The following is a 23,201-nucleotide window of genomic DNA, read 5'->3' as shown; positions in this document are numbered from 1 at the left end:
AAGCATCATACAGGACATTCTGAGTGAGAATAACAAAGCACATGTGTTGATTGAAAAAGGGACATGATTTACTGTCCATGTCCCCTCTCCTTGTCAACATTAGCAGACAGGAAGGGCTGACACATGCAACCTCCTCTCTGAAGTCAAGAGCACCTCTCTCTGCTTCTCTCTGAAAACAAGGTTTGATTCTTGTATGTGCAGATAAGTAATGGGTAGTCATGTTCACTCCCTTAAAAAGACATCTGTTCACTTAAACAGGCACTATCTGCAAGGGGCTATGAGTAACACTGACAGTCTGTGATTCGCTACAGCTGTCTCGTGACAAAGTCAAGTCAACAGGAAGTACACACCTGTCTAAGACCACCAAGTCAGTTGCAGTTTCAGCATTGCTCTTAAGGATTTTCTCCAGTTTCTGAATCTTTTCTTCCAATTCCTCTGGATCACATTTCCCATTTAAAATGGAAGCAGTTAGTCCCAAAATACGAGGACATGATGGACAATCTTCACAGAGCTAACATAATAAAATACAGACAGTAAGGACTTCATTTTGCAAGGCCATAACATTTTAAAATAAGTCAAAATGACTAAAAGAGACTAACCACAGAATTAGTGCAGCTTATTTAAAAGATCTTTTTATGAAAAATGTACATTTAGATATGCTGAGAGATTATGTAATACATTTATACTATTTTAAAAATTACGATAATTTATTATGAACTACTATTACATATTTAGTGTTACAGGTTATAGATTTAAGTTATATATTGATATTCACTCATTCATATACTGGAATCCAGATCCTAAAACTGGTAACTAATATTACTGCTTTCAACATATAAAAATACTGCACATACTCTAAGTTGACCAGAATAATTAAAACTAACAAAAATATAGACACTTACCTTCATAATTTCTCGGTAAGGGTGGTCTAGGATTGCAAGATGACACTCATCAAACACCAAAAGGTTAATGTCTGACAGTGATAAGTAACCATTTTTCAAAGCATTCAAGGCGACATAGCAAGTCATAACAAGAACCTAAAACAAAATGAACATCAGTACAACACAAGTGTCTCCATGCACCTGCCTGGATTCACTGATAGGAAATCAGATCATGAAGCTACTACACCGTAGGTGAGAAATAAGAAATTCATTAGTCAAACTGAAAAATTCTGTCTAGATGCAAACTCACTCTTTGGGACAAAGAAGCAGAATTAGGAAAACATGGGAAAAGACTTGGGAAAAAATTGTTCTCAAGACCATGTTTTTATGTAAATCTACTAAATCTACTTCACGTTTTGGGCTCCTACAGCTGGATTTTGACTGAGACCTATTAATTGAATCAATTCATACTTTCTTTTTCTTTTGTTGAACTGACAAGGTTTTCTGAAAGACACAGACTAAATAATTTTTTTTCGCTTACCCTATGGACATTTTAGCGCTTCGTTAATGAGGACATCACCCAACATGTGAGATACACTAGTCTACTGTGATGCTTATGCTGAGTTAGGAAGCATCGCTCCCCCACCTCTTCAAATCCCCCAACACCACACACAAAGGCTGGTTACATGGAAACGTGAAGTTAGGGGAGGTTTCCATCAAACCACAGACATCTCAACCAAGAAATTTCTCCAGTTTCAAAACATTTAACTGAAGTTAAAATATTCTGAAAGCAGGGCCTCCCTGGTGGCACAAGGGGTTGGAACACAACCTATGAAGCTGTCCGTGGCCAGTGCTGCATGAGTTCGATCCCCAGCCAGGGTGCTACCCACCTGGTGCAGCAGACCTCTCCTGACTCACCTGCTGTTCCCCTCAGTAATGTATTTCAGTCATTCTGCCTGTTCTGTTCTCCACTCTGTCTTTGGTGAATCCTCTCACCCTCTCCCCAATCCCCCCCCCCCAACCTCTGGCCTGTACCCCAGTTCTTGTATGCATAAATAAATAAATCTTTAAAAATAATTTTCTGAGAGCAAATTATCTACAGGATGGAAAGAGGTCACAGGTACATGTGACAGTGCTGTTTCTTTCCTATGAAGTGAAAGTAACACAAACTTCTATATGGCTTAGGATGAGACAGAGTCAGAGAGCACATGACGTGCGACAGCTTCCTGGCTGACCACGTACAAGAAAGTAGAGTTTTCAAGCCTTCCAAACAAGTTTTCAAGTCAGACAACCAAGATTACAGGTCACCCTATACACCAGGTCGAGGACTCGTAGGAATATTAAGTGAAGTTGCTCTGAATTCTTACCTGGTGCTTAGCAAACTCTTGATTCCATTTGTCTTTTGTCCAAGATGCATTTACTTCTAGGTTTGAGTATTCCCCAACCTTGAGATCTGAGTGAGTCCTGACAGCCGACACTTGTTGAGCAACCTGGTTTGCTGATTAGAAATACAACTCCATGTAAATATGAATAGTCTTTCCCAGTTGGCTCTTGATTAAGACAGTTAAGGAAACACTATTAAATATTAAACCTAATCACCAATTTTTTAATAACTACGTTAAAATCATAGTTCCAAGGTGACCTTCCAAAATGCACCTCCTAGGCGCACTGCCAGGCCTCTGACATTCACCACAGGAATGTCTGTGCCACCTTCCTCCTTTACAGCTACTCTTCTCCAACCCAAGAACCCAACAGCTTCAAGGCCACAATGGCAACCACCATGCATCTACCCCCTCCCTTCTTTGCCAAGAAATAAGACAGTCTAACATGCATTTAAAGAACATGAAACTATCACACACAAACACAAGCTAAAAAAAAAAAGGTGAGGAATGACATTGTTCTGTTAGTACCCCCAGCAGCTTAGATTCACACTTTGTACTTTTAATATCAATATATAACAAGCATAAATACATAAAAAGCAGTATTTTAGAGTCTAAATATCTATTAAGACACTTACAACTTTCCATGATCTAGAGCTAAATCATAAATTGAAAAGCTATCACTCTGATAACCCAGTACCTTCTGACATACTTCGTGAAGCTAAAACATTAAAAACAAAAATAGGGCCTCCCCAGTGGCTCAGCGGTTGAGCGCTAGGCTGCAACGCTGCCCGCAGCCTCTGCAGCACTGTTCGATCCCCAGCCGCTGGGCGAGGGTCCCACATGGCACGCAGACCTCTCCTGCCACCCACTGCTCCCCTCAGCAGTGTACTTTGTCCATCTGCCTGTTCTGTTCCCCGCTCTGGCTCTGGTGAATTCTCTCACCCTCCCGCACTTCTGACTGTACCCAGTGCTTGTATAAATAAATCAATCTTTAAAAAAAAAAAAAAGTTGTATGCTTTAAAAAAATAATAATAATAATTTAACTAGTTGGATTCTATTATATTCCAAAAGTAATTCACTCCCCAAAAATGGAGAATCAGAATTAAAAGTAATTGCATTTGAGAGAAAAACTGAAGTTTAACATGTATGGAATAAAATGGCTAACATTTGAGAAAAACATTATAAAGAAATAAGACAAAGCATTTTCTGCTCCAGAGCTTCAATTAGCACATTATTTGTCAAACTCTCTTCACTTTCAGTGATCTAACAAGATCCACTGAGAAAATCAGCTCAACCAAAATCTCATCCAACTTCCTCCACACAATTTGATAAGGGAACTTTTTATTACCAGAGTTGACCAAGAACACCGTCCTTTTTCCATTTCTGCTGAAGTCTCCCCTGATCTGATAGGACAGCTCCTTAGTGAGTAGGACTGCAATAAACATCTTCCCTGAGCCAGTGTTTAAACAGACTATGGTATTATGATCCAGAGCTGCTTCAAGCAGTTCAACCTAGAAGTACAGTGGGAAGAAAGATTACACACTTCCTTACCTAAGTACAAAATTTACAAAATTGGATTTTGTTTTAATTCAGGAAATTTTCACTATTTCACTAAAATCTTCCTCCAATGAATTTGTCCAAAGACTTTTTTTCTACAACTTTATGGAAGCATGGTCAGAGATGTCAGGATTCTTATTAAATATCACTGTGCTATGACACGTGTTGAAATGGCATTTACAATTTCTTAAGAATTATGTTTGCAAAGGTACAATATTTCTCCAGAATGAGGACTGACCAAATTTACAGTAACCATGCTTCTGCAGGTTATGGCTGATCAAGCCATCTCATATCCTACCCAGCTCAAGAGGACAGACCGCTCAAATGCATATTAAGGAACAGTGAGGTTTTCAGAGGGGGGAAAAAATAAGGCACTTGACAAATAAAACGATCAAATCAATTACTCAGCAGATGTTAGAAAAGAAAAGGACTATTAAGAACAAAAGTGTTTGGAATGAGAAAATTAATCAGAAGAGGAAAGCTTAAAATGGTAAATGAGTTTTATATAAGTTGTGTCAACTCTATGCTAATTTATTCCATTTTAGTGAAAATGCTCCAGTATTAGTGTTCTCATTAGTACCTGATATTTTCTTGGCGTGTAAATGTTATCATGAATTGCTTCTTGTTGCCATGGCAGTCCAAAGAAAGGACCCATTGGTGAGGAAGCAGGGGTCATGAGCTGCAGGCCTGCCATGCTGAGGGGCTGCAAAGCAGGGCTTTTCATTCATCCAGTGTTTCTTTCATTGCATTTTTGTTCTAGCACAGCTTACTACAAAAGGGAAAAAGAATACCATTACACAACCATGCAGGGTTAAAAACCAAAGCAAGCACAGAAATAAGAGAAACATCAGAATATCATTCCTATGGGCCTTTTAAAAGCCTTCCTATAATTGTTTTAGCTTTTTTTTTTTTTAACTAAGGGGATCGCTTTAAAAGTCAAGCATTCTATAACCTTCAAGCCAGCAATTCTCCGCATAGAAACTTGTCTCAAAGAGACTACCACACAAAGGAATAAGTACACAAATATTTACTGTAGCATTATTACTTAAGAGTAAGAAAAAAAGGTAATGGAAAAACTAAACAAATTATGATATAGCTACATAATGGAACACTCAGATTCATGTAAGATAATACATATCTATATCTACTGATATAGAACAATGTCCATAACACACCTTAAAAAATGTGTAGCATGATGCCTCTTGAAGTCTATATGTATGTAAATATATTTCAAACGGACTTTGTAAATTTCTATTGTTATTGTAGCATAAATGCTGTTGTAGACAAAATTTTGTTGTAGACAAAATATTGAGACAGTATATGGAAGGCATTTGGCTCTGAGCCTTCCCTTAAGATTCACCAACCTGCCAATATTATCATTTTATGAAAAGACCATAAACACGAAAGGTCTTTTTCTCAATTGAAAACTTGACACAGTTGCACAGCTGATCAACGACACCAACCTGTATCTTTAAAGTTATCTATATCCTAGATAAATTAAAATGAAGTACACCGTTCTGTAAAATGAAAGCTTTCCCATAGGATCTATGAATCATAGGATTCCTCTGTATTTCATGTACTCTTTTGCAAAGATAAATTTGATTTTAGCGAATATTAAAAAAATATTTAGTCTTTTTAAATTTTGTAACCTGCAAATAGAGAATTAGGGGGACAAATCTCGATGCTAAAGTCCATCGTCAGCCTTTCTGACCATCAGCAGAACTTACTTGCCCAAGAGGAGATCTTCTTCCTCTATCACTCTGGAGTACTCACTATCGCTCTATAAAACCGGAAAGAAAGGACCCCATCCTCTCTTCCTTATCAAAACTCCTGACTCTTGTGACAGGACAAATGCAGAACCATGTGCAACACAGCGACTCGAGAGCCGGGCCCGCAGCTGGGCAGGCAACGTGTGTGGACTGGACACAACCGTTCTCACTCTCCTTCTCAGAGGACAACAGCAGACAAAGAATTCCAGAGCACTTTAGGAAAACTACCAAGTCGTTATTTTCCCTGGATCAAACCGAACTACATTGTTCACGAGAAATAACCTGCTCCTTCCCTGCTGACCCAGCACACCAGTCGCTCCTCCCTCTCACGCCTAGTGCACACATTCCACAGTCCCTTGGGCCCGTGGGAGCAGGCCCTCAGGTTCACCACTGAGGCTTCTGAATCTACCAAGCTGGCAAGAGCCCAACATGGCAGGCTGTTTTCCCTGATCTATGGATCCAATAGGTCACTTCAGGTTACCCTGAAGGCCCAAGGCTGTGATCTAGTGGCGCCTCCCACCTGGCCACCATTCTCAAAATACCCCCCACTTCTTTGCTCCCCACCCCTGCGTACTATCCAAGATTATTTAACCTGAAGCCAGATTCCTCAGTTTTCACTCAACCCAAATGCTAACCCAAAACCAATCAAAGAAGAGATCAGGAAAAAACACAAATCCTGCTGGTGAAGGGGAATAACAAAGAAAGGAGAAGGATGGCCAGTGTATAAACCTCCTAGCACGTCTTCCTCCGTGCCCAAACCACATTCAGCCAGGAGGGCAGCCCCCCTGCTCTCCAGCCACCACCATGTCACCACTTCTTTTCCTATAAAACAATAATAATAATTAATAACTCCAGAAAAATCATCTAAAAAAATGAAGATAATGTTCAGATTTTTAAAAGGGGGGGGGGGACAGTATTCTTCAAAAACATCAGTATCGTGAACCACAAACTATGAAAATGTTCCAGAGTAAAGACCATTAAGAGACATGACAACTCAATGCAGTCACTGATCTCAGGCAGGGCCCTGGGCTACAGAACAAGGCCAGGAAGGACAGAGTCCCCTGGGGCACCCAGACACGACTGTAAACAGCAGCGCTGCTAAATTCACTCAGGCTGATAATGCACTATGGCTATGGAACAGAGTATTTTTATTTTGATTCTTAGGAAATATGCACTGAAGTATTTAGGGGTAAACGGCCATGATGTATGCAACTTATTCTCAAATGGTTCAGAAAAATAAACTACATGGATATACAGAGAGTGCAAAATGAGTAAGACACAAACTCTTTGCCCTACATTTATTTTTGCAAGTTTTCTGTGACTTTAAATTTTTTTCCAAATAAATAGGACCGATTAGGCTAGGATTTCTTGGAGTATGAAAGCTCTGTCTCACACATATTTGTCCACTGTCCCAAACCACATGTGGGACAAGGCAAACAAATAATGCAGGTCTGTTGAATGAAAACAACGTCCATCTAAGCAACATAAAAACTTATCAAAAGCTTCCACTTGCCTTTCATAATTCACATCATTTTGCAAATATTCACTAGACACACTACATACACCCCTCATTCTTTCACGGCACTCTTCCCATAAAAACAAGATGCATGTCTCGTTCTTTGCAGCTCTTGCAGTTCCTGGTGCGAGGCACTCTACACATGGAAATAAGCGTCTACGGCCTGAACCAGACCCATGGATGTTTGCATAATAATGGACACAACAGAATCATAGGCAGTTCCAAAACACTCCATCTGGTCTGAAAACAAACGCCCACCTTATTCCTACTTGCCCTTTAGGGTGGGTGCGGGAGAGCAGACTGGCAAAAAAAGTGGAGAAAGCCATCTAACCCCCCAAACATGTCTTCCATAAGATCACAGTTATCTCATTTTCAGTCCCTTCACACAGGTGGTGGCTGGCCACAGCTGACACACTCCTAGTTAGGGAAAGCAAATCCCAGATTAAAATATTCAACAGGTAATCCAATAATGTGAAAACAGAGAGAACTATTTTGGCCAATCTTTACTTTCTTTGGCATGTGCAAACAGATTTTTGTTTTAACAGGGCCTCGAGGAAAGCTCTGAGCCCTGCAGAGAGTCACAGTTCTGTGGCTCCACGCGCGGACTGACTGGCTAACTGCTCTACCAGACCAGCAAAGTGACTTCAATTTCAGTCGGTTTTTCAATTAAAGATTTAAAATTTCTGAGCAAATAATTTGCACTCATGGGACTGGTGAAGTTATTTCAGCGTTCCCATATAGTACTTGCTTAGGATTAACTTAGTAAAATACACAAATAAACTCTTTTCCTCTTTCAACATCTGATAAATCATAGATTTACCGTTTTAATGTTTGAGATCTCTGTGGTGCTGATGTCTGAACTGCATTTTGACATTGTGATAGCAGTTTATTGGAAAATCACAGCATGCCCAAGCTTCTGCTCTAAAAACAAATTCAAAAATAGCCAAGTGTAAGATTCCTGTACGTACACTGAATACAAAACGCAAATATAAGAGAGCCCTGTTGATAAGGAGAGTTAAATAAAAGACCATTATTTTTCATTAAACTTTCAACAAAAGACATTTGAGTTACTTTAGGATACTAAGTCATATTCTAAAACAAAGAACAAAAGAACGAGTTGCAACAACAGCAGGCCTGACAGAGCGGAAGGAAAGGAAAGTTCAAGAGACAATTTTAAAATGAGTACAAGAAAATGAGAGAAAATAAATCCTAAAGAGAGTGACAAGGAAATGAAAAAAAGCTAAATATGCATTATTTCTGAATTCACATGTACAAAAGCGTGAAGGTCACCAGAAGTGGCATTTGACTGAGAAATCAAATCACCTAGAGATAAGTCTTAACACAGCTATGAAATCTCTCAGCAATTTCAATTTCTTAAAATTAAATTAAAAAACGCAAACTTGAAGAAGTTAAATCTACACTATGGACTCTTTCAATTAACGTGTTTATGAATTTTTTTATTCATAAACACATTTCAATAACGGCAATGTTGTGGAAAAATTTAAATTTTAGGGCCATTCTCCTAAAATCAATTTTAAATCAAAAACTAAGAAAGCATAAAGTGTTGAGATGAAAACTTAATTTACTCAACAGATGTTGATTTTTGTTAGGTTTAACACCAGATTTCATTCATACTCATTTACTGAATGAAATCCCTGTCACCTTAAGCTCATAAAGTGGCCTCTTCACTAGCCCAGGTCTGGTCTCCCTGTCTAAGGACAGGCATGTAGATGGTAAACTTTCTCATTTCACACACATAATCTGTTTCGCTAGTAAGTTAACAAAAGAATGGAGAAACCTTAACATTATCGTATGTACATATTTACCTCAAAATGCTGACTCTAAGTTCTTTCAGTTTCCAAGTCTGTATTAATTCATTCCCTAGGTAACCTAAAAGCAATCAGAGAGAATATTTTAGAACACACAAACTCATTTTTAAAACCATTAAAAAATGTCCTACTTGTCAAAATTTTCACTTTTAAGTTATTAGTATAAGATCCTTGATAAACCAACTTATTTGTCTGTTGGGAGTCAAGAAAATTATACATGTCTGAAAGAGCTGTCCTTTAAAATTAGTAGCTATTATGTTCCAATACCATTGAAAACTTAAAAAGTTGTTAGTCTGAATCCAATTAGATATAAGCGAGAATTCATGGCATTAAATTAACATTTTCCCCCAGTAAACGCTAAGAACAGCTGCACACCTGGGAGTAGCCCACACAGGCTAGGGCAAGGTCTCGGCTCCCAGTCAGGCTGTTTCCTAAGGCGTCCGCACTCCCACCATGAGTGAGCGGCCACCAGCACACCCGCACGGCCCGAGGTATGTCCCTCTACAGCTTTTCTAAGCACATTCATCATTTTTCTAGATATATCATAACCAAAATAAGAAACTAGCAATCATGTAAAATTCAATGCAACCCCTCTCTTACAAAATCATGGCTGAGTTATCCAAATTATTTCCCTAGACAAGTCTGTATAGCAACAAATTAGAAAGTTTATAGGCAACATACAATGACAACTTATTTTATGAGGAGAACACAGAGCAAAAAGATGAGGTTTTCTAATTTAACTGACAACCACAACTTTGACAGCAAACATGCGAAGTCCTGGTTGATAGGCCCCTTTCAGGTAACTCTTGACAGCTCACATACCAGGCACTCAATTTTAGCATGAACCAACCAATCAGCCCGCGCACATTCTAAATATGCAGGATATGGCTGTATCCTCATGGACAAAGTTTCTAACAGTCTTTAGAGCTTCCTGGTGTGCTTTTCAAATTCGTCACAGAAAGCTTGCAACTCATTCACTTTACTATATTGCGTCACAGAATCTGAAATATTAACTTTACAAATATTACAGTCCAGCGTTCACCACTCCTCTCATGGAGCCTAAAATGTCCAACTCCCTCCTCTACTGAACAAAAGAAAAAAATAAACTCAGTATGAACATGGGGACATTAAAGCAATGTCAGAAGGATTTCTGTGAGCTCACAGATCAGACTGAAAAAATGTCTGAAGATCCTCGAATTGTTCAAGGTGCTACAGAGAGCCAAGGCCTTGGCCTGACTGTGGCCAAGGTGCAATAATGCTAAGGCTGTCCTTGGCGGGGGGTACAAAGTAACAGGTTTATCTGCTGTTGGTCTAAGGGTTAATTCTCCCAGTAGACAAGGGAGGGAAGAGACTCCCCTGCCAGGCTTTCTGGCAGAATTTCTTTATGGAAAGTAGTCTCTCTGACATGGAACCACGGAGGAAGACCACCACCAATCTCCCCGTTTCCTCGGAATAGATGGATCTAATTTGAGACCCAAGTACAAAATGCAAAACCTACCTCTGATCATGAAGATTTAAGAAAATTAGGGATTTTGAAAGCGTGGCTATGACAGACTGTAGTCATTTAGCCTCACGTAAAAAAAAAGATTTCTTTCTGCCTTCAGTCTCCTTAAGACGCGCCCGCGCTGGACAGCACGTTCTGGCTCACTGCTTACATGAAAATAAAACTGTTTTCATGAACTTCTGCCTTCACGGAGAGATTTTCTGGATTGAGAGATTTTGTTTTTAGTTACATTTCCCCAACTGGCCTTTAAAAAAAAAAAAATCACACACACAGAGTCCAATACTCAAATAGTATACGTGCCAAATAAAATTTAATTTCCTGGAACTTAAATACTGAAGAAATCTTAAAATACATTGCCCAGCTCTAGTGAGGAGTTCTATAAGTGAAGATGGAGCACAGCGGGCCGACACCAGCTACCCTCGGTCCAGGAGGCAGCACAGAGGCCAGGCGCGGGCAGAGAGTGTGCAGCCACCGCCTTCTCTGCAGCATCAGCGGGTGCGCCTCCCCTTCGGAGGACAAGTGGATGCTCTCAGCGACTTTCTCCTCCACATTCCTCCCTCACTGAGCCGGCTCTAGGGGCGCTGAGTAAGAGAAAGTAAAGGCCTCCTAGCTAAGCGTTTTCAGTTAAGATCATCTGAATGCCTGCAGGGGTCAGCTGCAGGAAGACCAGTCAGTCAGAGTGAGTGAGTGTGAGTGTGTGTGTCTCTCTCTCCCCTCCCTCCTTCTCTCCTACTCCCTTCTCCCCTTCAAAACTGCACCCTTGTCTGTAAAAAAGGAGCATCTATTAGGAGGATTAAATGTCAACCTTAGTGAGAAGTGTGGAGCTCAACAAATGGTTTCTTTTTTAAGAATCCACATCATCATCTCTAGCTAGAATCACTGACTTCAAACAATCCTTGAAACTTTAGGAATCCCTTAAAGAAAATTTAAAAAGTATTAACCCTAAAATTCAATCTAGAAAGCCCCTTTGCATATAAATTTGAAGTATACTAGACTTGATGTAGCATTTTTAACCAATGAACCTGAAATACTATAACCCCAAACCACATAGTCATGATGAGTTCACAGGAAAGTGAAAAGTAAACATTTAAATCACAAACTATGCTATCTAAAGTAAAATTAAGTAGCTTTCTTTGTATCTACTGGTTCTCTTTGAAAGCAAAACCCAAAAAATACAGTATGACAGACTTCTGCTTGGCCCCACAGACATCACTGAGAACATTTCACTGAGCTGTTTCTTGGGCTATGAAACAGTACACCGAAAGGCCATAAATCATCTTCATCAGATAGGCAAGTTTTGAAAATATGAAATACAGGAAAACAAAATGATAACCAAAAAAGCCCAAAATATCAACAGTATATAAACTAAACAGTTCAAGGATTTTTCAAGTACTACTGGGAAATGCAGATTATGGAAAAACCAAATCTTTGGTCTTTCAAACCAAAGAATGAGAGACCAAAAAGAAAAGAATTTAAACACTGCAATCTTTAAATAATTAATATATAGCACAGAGAAAAAGTTCTACTTTTACTTATAATTACCATGTGGCATTATTAATTAGAAATCCCTTTATGTTAAGCTAGCCTATAACATTAACACACGCAAGAAAAACACAATAGCTACAAAATGTCACTGCCCCCAATCTCCAAAAGCTAAATGTTTAGCAATGAATGAGGGAGCACAGTGCATTGGTGAAGGAAATTCTATGGGGACTACATGGGGGGGGGGGGGAGCAAACATTGTTTAAAAATGAACAATGATGGGCCTCCCTGGTGGTGCAAGGGTTAAAGCACTGCACTATGAAGCAATCCACAACCTCTGGAGTTAGATCCCCCCCCTCCAACCAGCGAGCAACCCACATGGTATGGCAGACCTCTCCTGTCTCGCCCGCTGCTCCCCTCAGCAGTGTATTTCGTCAGTCTGCCTGTTCTGCTCCCTGCCCTGTCTCTGGTGAATCCTCTCACCCCCCGCATCTCTGGCCTGCATCCCAGCTCTTGCATGCATAAGTAAATAAATCTTAAAAAAAAAAAAATGAACAACAAAGTAAAATATATATAAATTAAAACATTTTTAAAAATGAATGAGGAAGCACGCTGGTAAAACCATGGCTCATTTTACATGATGCACTGAGTCATTTAAAATGATGACGGTTTATAATGAACAGAAATACTTATGTTACTGCAGTCAACGAAAAAAAGAACATTTTTATTTACAGTAAGGTCATAATTATGTCTTTAAGTTTAAAACTAAAGGGAAAAAAAGACCCAAGGAAGGAAAGAATGGGAGGAGAAAATTCACCCAAGAATAGAAGGTGGAACTTCACCATGAGTAATTTCTTTTCCTTAAGACTTTTCTACATTGTAAGAGTCCCTGTGACTGGAATATTTTATCACTTTTAGAACTGAGAACAAACTTTCAAACTGTGTGAAGACAATGGGTTACAGATACAGGATTCTGTTTCGGTACTGAAAAAACTTCCTCACTTTAAAGCCATTAAATGTGGTAAATTTACCCCACTTTCTGTAACTTAAACCACAAATTCACTAGCTTGCTTTGCTCTCTCTACTCTATGAACCAAACAAATTTTTGGGTTTCTCTAAATCTGTAACATAAACATATTATGTTTACATTTCAATGTAATTATGCCTAAAATTAGATTTATCCAAAACTGAAGTTGAATACAGGTCAAATAGCATTTTAACAAATACCATCCATCAAAACCTCCATATAAAAAGTATCTCTAGGCTGCCAGCCAATGTTCCGCTTACTTGAAATACTTCTTTAAAAGACAACATTCCAACACATCACAACGGCCCAGAGCCTCCCGCCCCCAGTCAGCTACTATGGCATGAACTCTGCAGTTTTGCTGCAAGAGGCGAGTACGTTTACACGCCACTAGCTTTCAAGTGAGCTTTAAGGTTCACGTCTGACTACAAGTTTCTGCACTTAACTGGATAAAAACATCACTCAGCAAGTGCTAGAATTTTACTCAGCCCCTGACTGCTAGCTCCCTACTTGCCCCGCCGTGTAAGAACGCCCAGGAAAAGAACACCACTGTCTACAAGCTGTCTTAAAACAACACATCAGCCACATTTCAATACTCAAGAGAAGTCAGTCCTGAGACAAAACGGACCCACGAGACTGTGACGGGTGTTTAATCAAGGCTGAGCCCGGAGGGCAGTCCAGTCCCAGGAAGGGTAAGCACCACATCCCAGCTGTGAGCCGCCCGTGCTCTTAGCCTTCCCTATCATCACCCCAAGACCCTACCTTCCCCCATCAGCCTCTGCCTCTGAGGCTCTAGCCTGGTCTCCCAACCCCAAGCTTTCCCTAAAAACTATCACTTCCCTCTCCGTGGTTATCTATACCACCCAAATCAGAGTTTAATTACAGCTTCTGCCCCCCCATAAGATGCTACCACTACTGCTGTTCCCCGCGCGCCTCCACACCCCGAAAGCGCCGAAAGTGAAGCTCGTACCTGGCGTACACAGAAGTCAAGGAAAACCGAAAATATCCATCAATACATTTGCATGTGTAATTCTTTGCTGAGAATACGCCTTATTGGCTAGTCATAAATCAATACATGTCTTTTTGTAGGTCAAATACAAAATTCCATTTTAGATATTGCTTATTTTTAAAAGAATTCTAAATACCCAAATCACGTTGACAAGCTTAATGCTCCATCTTGCCTCCCTCTCGCTAAAGGAGAGCTCAGGACGGAACTGAAATTATGAAAGAGGCATCAGTGTGTACAATGGGAATTTTGACTTCATCCAACTAGACACCCCCCCACCCCCACCCCCCACCCCCCCACCCCCCGCTGCCCCCAGTCCTTCTTGGGCAACTCCCAACCACGTCTCGTCCACATTAACGCAATGGAATATGATTCAACCCTGAAAATGTTTCAGAAACAATTTAAAGTTATAAATGGGAAAACCCAAAGATTCAAGGCACATATTTCTCATTAATGTTTCTTTTTAGAAACTGTTTTTTATTAGATTAAAATCAGATACCTATTCAATGTCAACTAAGGAACGGCAGAAAAACCACCATTTTTAACCATCACTTTGGTAACTGAGCCAAGAATCATTAACAGATCCTAAAATTATTGGGTGAAAGTTACAGAAGAATATTTACATCACCTCAGAGTATCTCTGCACAGATGACCTAATAATTCAAACAAAAACTGACACCCCGATGCTGCCTTAAGTCACTGGGCAAAGAGAACACCCTCCCCTCCAGCACCTGGAAACGACGCGACCCAGCAGGCAGCCCCTGAAGTGACCAGACAAGGAGGAAGTGGCATTTATGACTATTCTCTGCCCCAAGTGCAAAACCTGAATCTAGCCATGAGGAAACATGAACCCCGAGATTCACTTACAAAACTCACTTGTGCTTAAAGAGAGAGTATGAAAAAGGGCAAGAGCTGAGGACCAACTCGGGGTTAGAAGAGTGAAGAACGCGACAAGTCAACGCAGTGAGCGAGCGCCCCTGAGTTGAGTGTTGGGGAAGGAAACGCCCCAACAGAGGACATTACTGGGATGGGGGGGAGGCATTAAAATGTCATCGCAAAATAGACACTTTGGCATAAGGATTATTTTTGAGCTGAAGACAACAGAAGAACAGCAGACTATAGGAATTTTCTGACATACACACCCCGCCCCCACCCCTGCTTTCTGCCTAAAGGCAGGATATCAATGTGTGAAGGGGCCCCCTCCCCGCTCCAGTACCAGGAAGGAGATGACTCACCATCAGAGACCCCACTGGCTAGTCTCTGCATAAACAGACTTGACTGAACTAATCCTCCTCCTCCAGCAGTTTCCCTCAGTCACCAATCCTGGAAGCCCAAACTCCCTCTCCTCCGTCTTGTCACGCCTCTAAGTTTCTTACCCTTCATCAAAATGGTGGTTAAGCTCTCAACACTACGTTTCCCTTGTTCCTATGCTCACCCTGGTATATGCAAAATAAACCTTTTCTCTTATTAATCTATCTTTTGTAATTCACAAGCCCTGGGCACTGAACCTAAAAGGACAGAGAAGAGGTTTTTTCCCTCCCCTCGAGGGACACTCGTGAAGTTTAAGTATTATTAGCATCGATAAATTTCCTGGGTTTCATACCTATAGAAAATATTCCCTAAATATTTAGTAGCTAAAAGTATAATGCCTGTAACTTATTCTCAAATGTTTCAGAAAAATACAAATGATATGCATAGAGAAAAAAACACCTATGTGGGCCTCCCCTGGTGGCGCAGCAGTTGAGCACTGGGCTGCAAAGCTGCCTGCATGCAGCCTCGATTCAGTCCCCGGCCGCCAGCGAGGGTCCCACATGGCGCACAGACCTCGCGTGCCGCCCGCTGCTCCCCTCAGCAGTGTACTTCGGTCCTTCAGCCTTTTCTGCTCCCTGCTCTGGCTCTGGTGAATTCTTCCCGTGCTTCTGACTGTACCCAGTGCTTGTACAAATAAATAAATAAATCTTTTTAAAAAATAAACACCTATGTGACAAAAGGTTAACTGCCAGTAAATGTAGGTAACAATACGGGAATTCTTTGTATTATTCCTATAACTCCTAAGTTTGAAAATATTTCAAAATATAAATTTAAAACTAAATAAATAAAATTATTAAATGCTGATATGTGGCTATCAGTAGAGAATAGAGAATGGAAATCAATTTTATTTCAGATTAATATAAAATATTTAGTAAGTTCCCATGTCCCATTTAAAAAACCTTTGCTTTACCTCCTGATCTAAAATTATTCAACAAATATTTACTGAGCAAGAGTATCGTGCACACTTGTGGAAAAGGGTAGAACCGGTACAGGTTCGGTTCTGATGAACGTGCAGCAACACAGTATCCAGGGCGGGGAGCCAGGTCCACACGGGGTGAGGGAGGACACAGCGTGGGGCGGCATCTGAGCAGAAGCTGTCAGCATCGGAAGAGCACAGGGGGTGGCTGTGGACCCAGCCCCCAGGAGAACTGCCCAACCCTGAAGCTGGCACAGAACTGCCCAACCCTGAAGCTGGCACGACAAGCAACAGCTGGATCACCACCGGCCTCACGCAGAGCCCTGCAGGGACCTGACTCTCACTCCGTGGGCTTCAAGCAAGATTTGGGCCTCCGCTTCTCGTCCCAGCATACACCAAGCAAGTCTCAGCCCAAGAGCAACTCTGTCCAAAGCCATGCAGTCACGAACTTCTGCACACGACAAAGCTGGAGACGCCGCATCTTCTCTCTCCTCGAGGGAAGACATTGCTTTTCCTGCCCGCAGTCACGGCCTCTCCTCACAGTGGTTTGCCTGGAACTGGGCCTGTCTGTGCACTGTAAGTCCCTTGTCCCAGGAACCACCAACCCACACGCCCTATTCCTGGCCAGACCAGGGTGGAGGGTCACCCACTCTCTTGCTCCAGTTCTCTAGCCCTGCCCGCCAAGCGCACACTCGCAGTGGAGGCCCACACTTAGCTATCAGGGTCTTCTGGGTGGCTCCAGCACCAGTGAGGAGCTGGCTCGCCACTGGAGACCCCACAGGCTGAATCTGCATAAACAAGCTAAAATAGCCCTTACTCCTGCACACTTGCCACTGCTGCTCCAGACACTAAATGAATCTAAAGAGAATCTAGAGAGAAAGGTGAAGATGCGTACCTGCTAAATACAATTAAAACAAAAAAACCTCTAGGTAAAAGAGGAGGACTCATGGGGGTCCCCCCTCTTCCGCCTTGGGGCTTCCCCTTGCAGTGCTTCAGCGCAGTGTGTGGGGACAGAGAGAGCACCCTGAGAGTACCCACCTCTGTGGCCTGTGGGAGCCTCTGAGGGGGACCCAGGGAAGAATTTGCCATTTTCCATGGAAAGCAAGTGGCGGCTGGCTACTAATTATTCTGGAATTGCTGCACCTTTCTTTATAAGAAGACATCAGCTACTCAAGAAATAAGGAGGTTTAGCACATCCATGAAGCAGACGGAAAAGGACCATTTTCTTAAGAAGTGCAACCTCTGAAAACTCAATCTCTTGAACTTGCCTACGAGGTATTTTTGTAAACAAACTTACGGCATGAATTACAGACTATTCTTTGAAATATGGGGGGATGGGGAGGACCCGCCATTTATAAAATTCCCAGAGTTGTTTCGAAAGAGAAGTAGAATCCAAATAAACAGTCGGCTAAGGTAACAATGCTCGTTTCTCTCCATGACGTCACAATTAATCCCAAAATACACTTACTACAGAAAAATCCAGAAGAGAGAGGAAAGAATGTGGCGCCAGGTCAGCACTGACTGAGTCCACCCACTGGTTGCTCTAAGCCCTCAGGCAGGTGACCTCCCCTCCATCTCAGCCTCGATTCCATAAAGGGGCCCCCGGAGTCCTCAAGCCCACTGCTCTTGCTCCCTGACATAGCCCGCGACTCACTGAATCCCCTGTCTTACCAAATATGCAGATCACCAAGACACAGGGAAGATGTTTCGTGCAGAAAAAAGAACTGAACGCAACAAAGGGAGAAGGCGACCTGACCCACGCTGGGAGCCGTGCTGCGTGAGCACATCCCGGGTGACAGAAAACCACAAAGAGAGGAAGGGACGCAGGAACCACAACGACAACTGCAGATGCTCACATTTCAGAATATGTATAACACCCTTAAAAAAGAAAACAAAAACAAAAACCAATACCTTCACAGGAAAGAATCCGCCCTGGACCCAAGGACTAAGCCTGAGGGCAAGTGTGAGCTTAGCACGAGAGACTGACCCCGAGCCAGGCCACGGTCACCCACGGTGTATTTCAGAAGTCTCTGCGTCTGCTGACACACTCTTCTGCAGAGGTGAGGGCTGGCATCACTAGGGGCCCACTGAGGGAACTGTCTGAAAAGAAAATGACCGATGAGACACCACCATATGCAACACCAAAGCTATGTAAATATTTTGTGATATGCCAGACTCGTCATCTTGCCAAGACGACCAACAAGTTTCAGTTCAAAAAAAAAAAAAAGTGAGCACAAATGAAGCTCAAAGCAACTCTAGGTGTGAGAAAAAGGATGAAGGAAACCAGTAAAGCGAGATAGCTCACAGCCAGCACTTTGCCTCTGCACTGAGGGTAAAATCCAAAAGCCTTAATATGCCTGGCCCTGCATCTGTCTAAGTCCACCATCTCCCCCGCCACCAGACCTCTCAGAACACGTACCAGGCTGTATCTTCTCGTGGCTGACTGTTCCTCAATCTTCAAGTCTTAAGTCCAGAGTCAACAGTTTCTTTTTTTTTAATTTTTATTTTTTTAAAGATTTATTTATTTATGCATACAAAAACTGGGGTACAGGCCAGAGGTGGGAGGGGGTGAGAAGATTCACCAGAAACAAGAATGGGGAGCAGAATAGGAGGATCCACTGAAATACACTGCTGAGGGGAGCAGAGCTGCGCCATGTGGGTCACCTCCACGGCAGGGGATCGAACTCGTGCTGCAGTGGCTACAGATAGTTTCATAGGTTGTCTTAACCCCTGTATCACCAGGGAGCCCCTCCAGTGTCAATAGTTTCAATTAAAAGACAGTCGTGCCAGGCACAGGCAGAATCTTTTTGAGTAAATGAATAAATACTGATAATTCTCACCGCTAATTGGCAACCCTCAGGTAGATGCCATTTGAATACTGACTGTCCCCTAAAAAAATGTTTTTAAGATAATACTATTTTATACTTCACTTAATTTTTAGAAACAATCCTCAAAGAATCTGTTAAATTATTCACTAGTCAAATTAATCAAAATTAATTCTGATCAAAGATTAAAAATTCAGTTTCCAATCTAATTACAGATTTCATAGATCAATAGCTTTTGAATATCATTTGTTTCACAGAGCTAACTTTGGTCCATAAATCACACTTGTGCCTAAATTTTAGGAACTTAACAAACCTAATTTTAGTGACACTATCCACTGTCTTCCATATACCACAACAGAGTATTCTGTTAAGTGATTTAACTTAACAATCTCTTTCAAAGTTGTAATTTTTCCAAATGGAGCAAAGTTTTTAATGTGATTAATATGATGTCTAGTATCAAATATTTTTTAGTCACCACTCATGTAAATACTTCAGACTAGATTCCTTGAAAAACACAATTAACATCTACAGAAAGAGAAAATGTGGAAAGTCTATACCTTTTAAAGAAACTGGATTAAAAATTGTTAAAAACTACAAGCCCAGACAGCTTCCCTAGTGAATTCTTCTAAACATTTAAATAACTCTAAGTTTGAGAACAAACTCTTCAGAAGGATAGAAATAGGAGGGAATGCTTCCCAACTCTTCGTAACGCCAGCATAAATGTGACACCACCAAATCCTAACAAGAACATCATAGAAAAGTAAAATTATAGACTTATCTTCCCAAGAAAAAAAGATAAAAATACTAAACAAAATATTAGCAAACTGAATACAGGACTATATAAATATACAGGGACAATGCATCATGACCAATTGTGATTTATCACAGGAAGGCAAGGATGGCTTAGCATTCAAAAATCAACTGATTTATTAAGACTCAGTAAAAAGCGGGTCTTTCTGGTGGCGCAAGGGGTTGAACTCCGCACTAAGAAGCAATCCGAAGCCTCTGCAGCACGAGTTTGATCCCAGGCCGGCCAGGGAGCAACCCACATGGCGCAGCAGACCTCTCCTGTCTCGCCAGCTGCTCCCCTCGGCAGTGTATTTCACTCAGTCTGCCTGTTCTGCTCCCCATTCTGTCTCTGGTGAACCCTCTAACACACACCCTGCCCCCACATCTCTGGCCTGTACCCCAGCTCTTTTATGTATAAATAAATCTTTAAAAAAAAAAAAAGACAGTAAAAAGCTACAATAATTTAGATAGCACGGTATTGGCACAAGAACAGACAATACAATAGCATATGGAAACACACCCACATGTATATATAAGGTTAATTAAAGGCAAAAACAATACTGTAGTACACTCGAAAAAAGGACAATCTTTTCAAATAATAGCTAGGTTAACTACATATTCAATGGAAAAGCGAATCTTGACTCCAGCCTCACATCACACACAAAAATCAATGCCAGCTGGATTATAGATCTAAATGTACAAATTAAAATAGAGTTGTTAGAAGAAGAAAAAAAGACAGGAAGACACTTCATGTACTTGGAGCACACAAAAATCTTAGACAAGGTGTAGTAAACACTAATCACCAAGGGAAAAACTGACAATATGCACTACATTAAAATAAAGAACTTCTATTTATTACATGATCTGATTAAAAGAGTGGAAATGTAAGACAAAGTAAGAAATATAAAAACAAATCAGTAAGAAAAAGGCAGACATTGCAAATAGTGAGCAAAGGACTTCACGGCACAGCTTATCTAAATGGCCAATGAACTTCATAAGTAACTGAAGCAGCACAAATTAAATCGCAATGAGCTACCTACCACACACCCATTAGAATAACTCAAATGAAGCAGCAGATAATAACAATTGTGGGGGACAATGTGGAGCTTAGAGAATTTTCAGTACATGGCTGGCAGAACTGTAACTGGAAGCCCACATTCCATAACTCGAGCAATTCCACTCCTAAGAGTAGACCCAACTGAAGCAGGTACATATGTTCCCCTGAAGACATGCACAAGAGCGTTCAGAACTGCACTCGTCATTATAGTGAAAACTGGAGACAATGGTGCTCATCAGTAGTACCAAAGACCTCTTGATTGGGTTGCACCATGCTGATCAGATGGAAACCTTGAACCATTCCTGTCAGATTCCCATTCATCAACAAACGCTCACGGAGTTGCACTAGATGCAGAAACAGAAAATGAAAAGACTCAGTGTCTCTGCCTCCACTCAAGGCACACACTGCCTCCACTGTGTTTGCAGGTCTTACTTGCCAGGGTCTTCATCTTCTCTCTCCTGCTCAGAACATCTCAGAATTTCATCATCTCCTTTCTTATAGTCACTACGTACAAATGTAAATGTTCAACAAGCACAGTCTCTCTTTTCCATGCCTCATATTTTGTTTAGATTCTCAGCACTTGAAATGGAGAAGTCCCTGAAATACACTGGTACCACAAAGATTACCAGCTATAAGGTATCTTGGAGAATTGGAGAAAATTAAAACAAACCTAGAAAGGCCAAGGAGACCTGTCCTTAGCAGGCAGCAAGCATCAGGAGGAAAGGCACCCCAGAACCCGGGCTTCTTAACCACTCATGCTTTCACACTACTCATTCAGTTCCACCAATCATGTCTGCCTCAATTATCCAGAATGTTGCTGTTCCTTAATTAACCTATTACTTGTTTTTATATGTGTATATAACCTAAATCAAGGATCTATGATGGAGTTCAGGAGAGGTGCCTGTAGCTGTTAACATTTTATATGAATCTGTGAGTGGACACATTTTTCTGGGTCTAAGAGTCATATATTTCATAAATCAGTAGTCACCAAAAAGAAAGAATCATTGGCCTACATCAAGTACATATGACACACACATAAAAACTTTATGCTGGGGGCCTCCCTGGTGGCGCAGGCAGTTGAGCGCCGCACTGTGAAGCTGTCCACAGCCTCTGCAGCTCAGGTTCAATCCCGGCCGGCCCGCCGGCCAGCGAGAATCCCACATGGCAAGGAGGACCTCTCCTGTCTTGCCCACTGCTCCCCTCAGCAGTGTACTTCGTCAGTCTGCCTGTTCTGTTCCCCACCCTGTATCCGGTGAATCCTCTCACCCTCCAACGCATCTGGCCTGTACCCCAGTTCTTGTATAAAAATAAATAAATCTTAAAAAAATTTATGCTGGTTTGAAATACAGATTCAAGGATTTATCATGCATAATAGACGAATAATGGTTACTTGGGAAAGTTAGTGATACTTAAGATACTGTTACGCTCGGTATAGCTAGCATAGGGAATCAACTAAGACAGCTGAAACATGTGGTCCACTGCAGACAGTCCTCAATGCAGAAAACCTGCCCTGAAGCCCTCTTTTCTTTTTCATCTTCCATTATAAAACTAGACATTCAATACTGATAATTGAGCAGGAAATCACATATAATCTAATCACATTAAGAACATGGCAAATTTCCTCTGACTAACTTTTTATCAAATGTTAGTGATGTATTAGAACTGGGCTAAAATTATAGAACTCATTTTTATCTCACAATCTCAAGAAATAAACACAATTTTTATGAACATCTTACAGGTTAGGAATTTGAGACTCAGGTTGCCATATGCTCTGTGGGCCTCAGCTATTACATGGAGGAATCCAAACTGGAACCCTCGTCTCTCTTACACCAAGACTTGCTCTTAACCATCCTTACAGTACTTTGACAAAATATTAATAGTTCACAGTGGAAGAAATTGAAAATACCTTCAAGCAGAAATACCCATGAGTGATGATTATATAGCAGGAGGTGTAAGCAGATGAGAGGCCATTCCAATTTGGGGGTTCATTGTTAATCCTGCCCTACTGGGCTCATGCCAGTACAAGATTGAAATCCTGGAACTTCAGTATCTCAAAGTATTAGGTAAATTCCTTATCTTCTTGCCTTCAAATGAAGTTACCGACCTAACCCCTTCATCAAAGACTCTTCACCATTTCAAAGATGAGTGTTCAGCATGAGATCACTTCTCTCGCAACTGGAGTGATATTTTAAATTCTGAACTGGTTTGGGAAGATTTTCTAATCGCAATTTCCAAATATGTTTTAAATCCCTACTTTGTTGTAAATATTAAGCTGTCATGTAGAACAGAACCCCTCAAAAGTGGGGCTAGCCTGCTTCGACAATGAGAAAGCCTGCGGCGCCAGTCCAAGTTC

At 41.2% G+C, this 23,201-nt stretch overlaps 1 protein-coding gene across 6 annotated transcripts in view; it reads right to left on the bottom strand.

Moving 5' to 3' along the window:
• The window catches only part of DICER1 (dicer 1, ribonuclease III), a gene marked incomplete at its 5' end in the record, with an annotated part of 45,243 nt that extends 40,699 nt beyond the window's left edge, over positions 1-4,544 (bottom strand). For 3 of the 6 annotated variants that reach the window (XM_084241200.1, XM_084241201.1, XM_084241203.1), the window contains 5 exons: positions 351-511; positions 903-1,037; positions 2,249-2,379; positions 3,612-3,774; positions 4,401-4,544. In XM_084241200.1, the coding sequence (XP_084097326.1) occupies positions 351-511; positions 903-1,037; positions 2,249-2,379; positions 3,612-3,774; positions 4,401-4,544 (734 nt within the window). Of the gene's footprint in view, positions 1-346; positions 512-902; positions 1,038-2,248; positions 2,380-3,611; positions 3,775-4,400 lie in introns of those variants that run through there. The other 3 variants (XM_084241202.1, XM_084241204.1, XM_084241205.1) reach the window with 3 other exon arrangements.
• Positions 4,545-23,201: the final 18,657 nt, after the last annotated feature.

This window comes from Talpa europaea (genome assembly GCF_964194135.1).
Source record: "Talpa europaea genome assembly, chromosome: 8".
Lineage (NCBI taxonomy): Eukaryota > Metazoa > Chordata > Mammalia > Eulipotyphla > Talpidae > Talpa > Talpa europaea.
The sequence above is the reverse complement of the archived record's forward strand: the minus strand, read 5'-3'. Positions and strand labels throughout refer to the sequence as shown.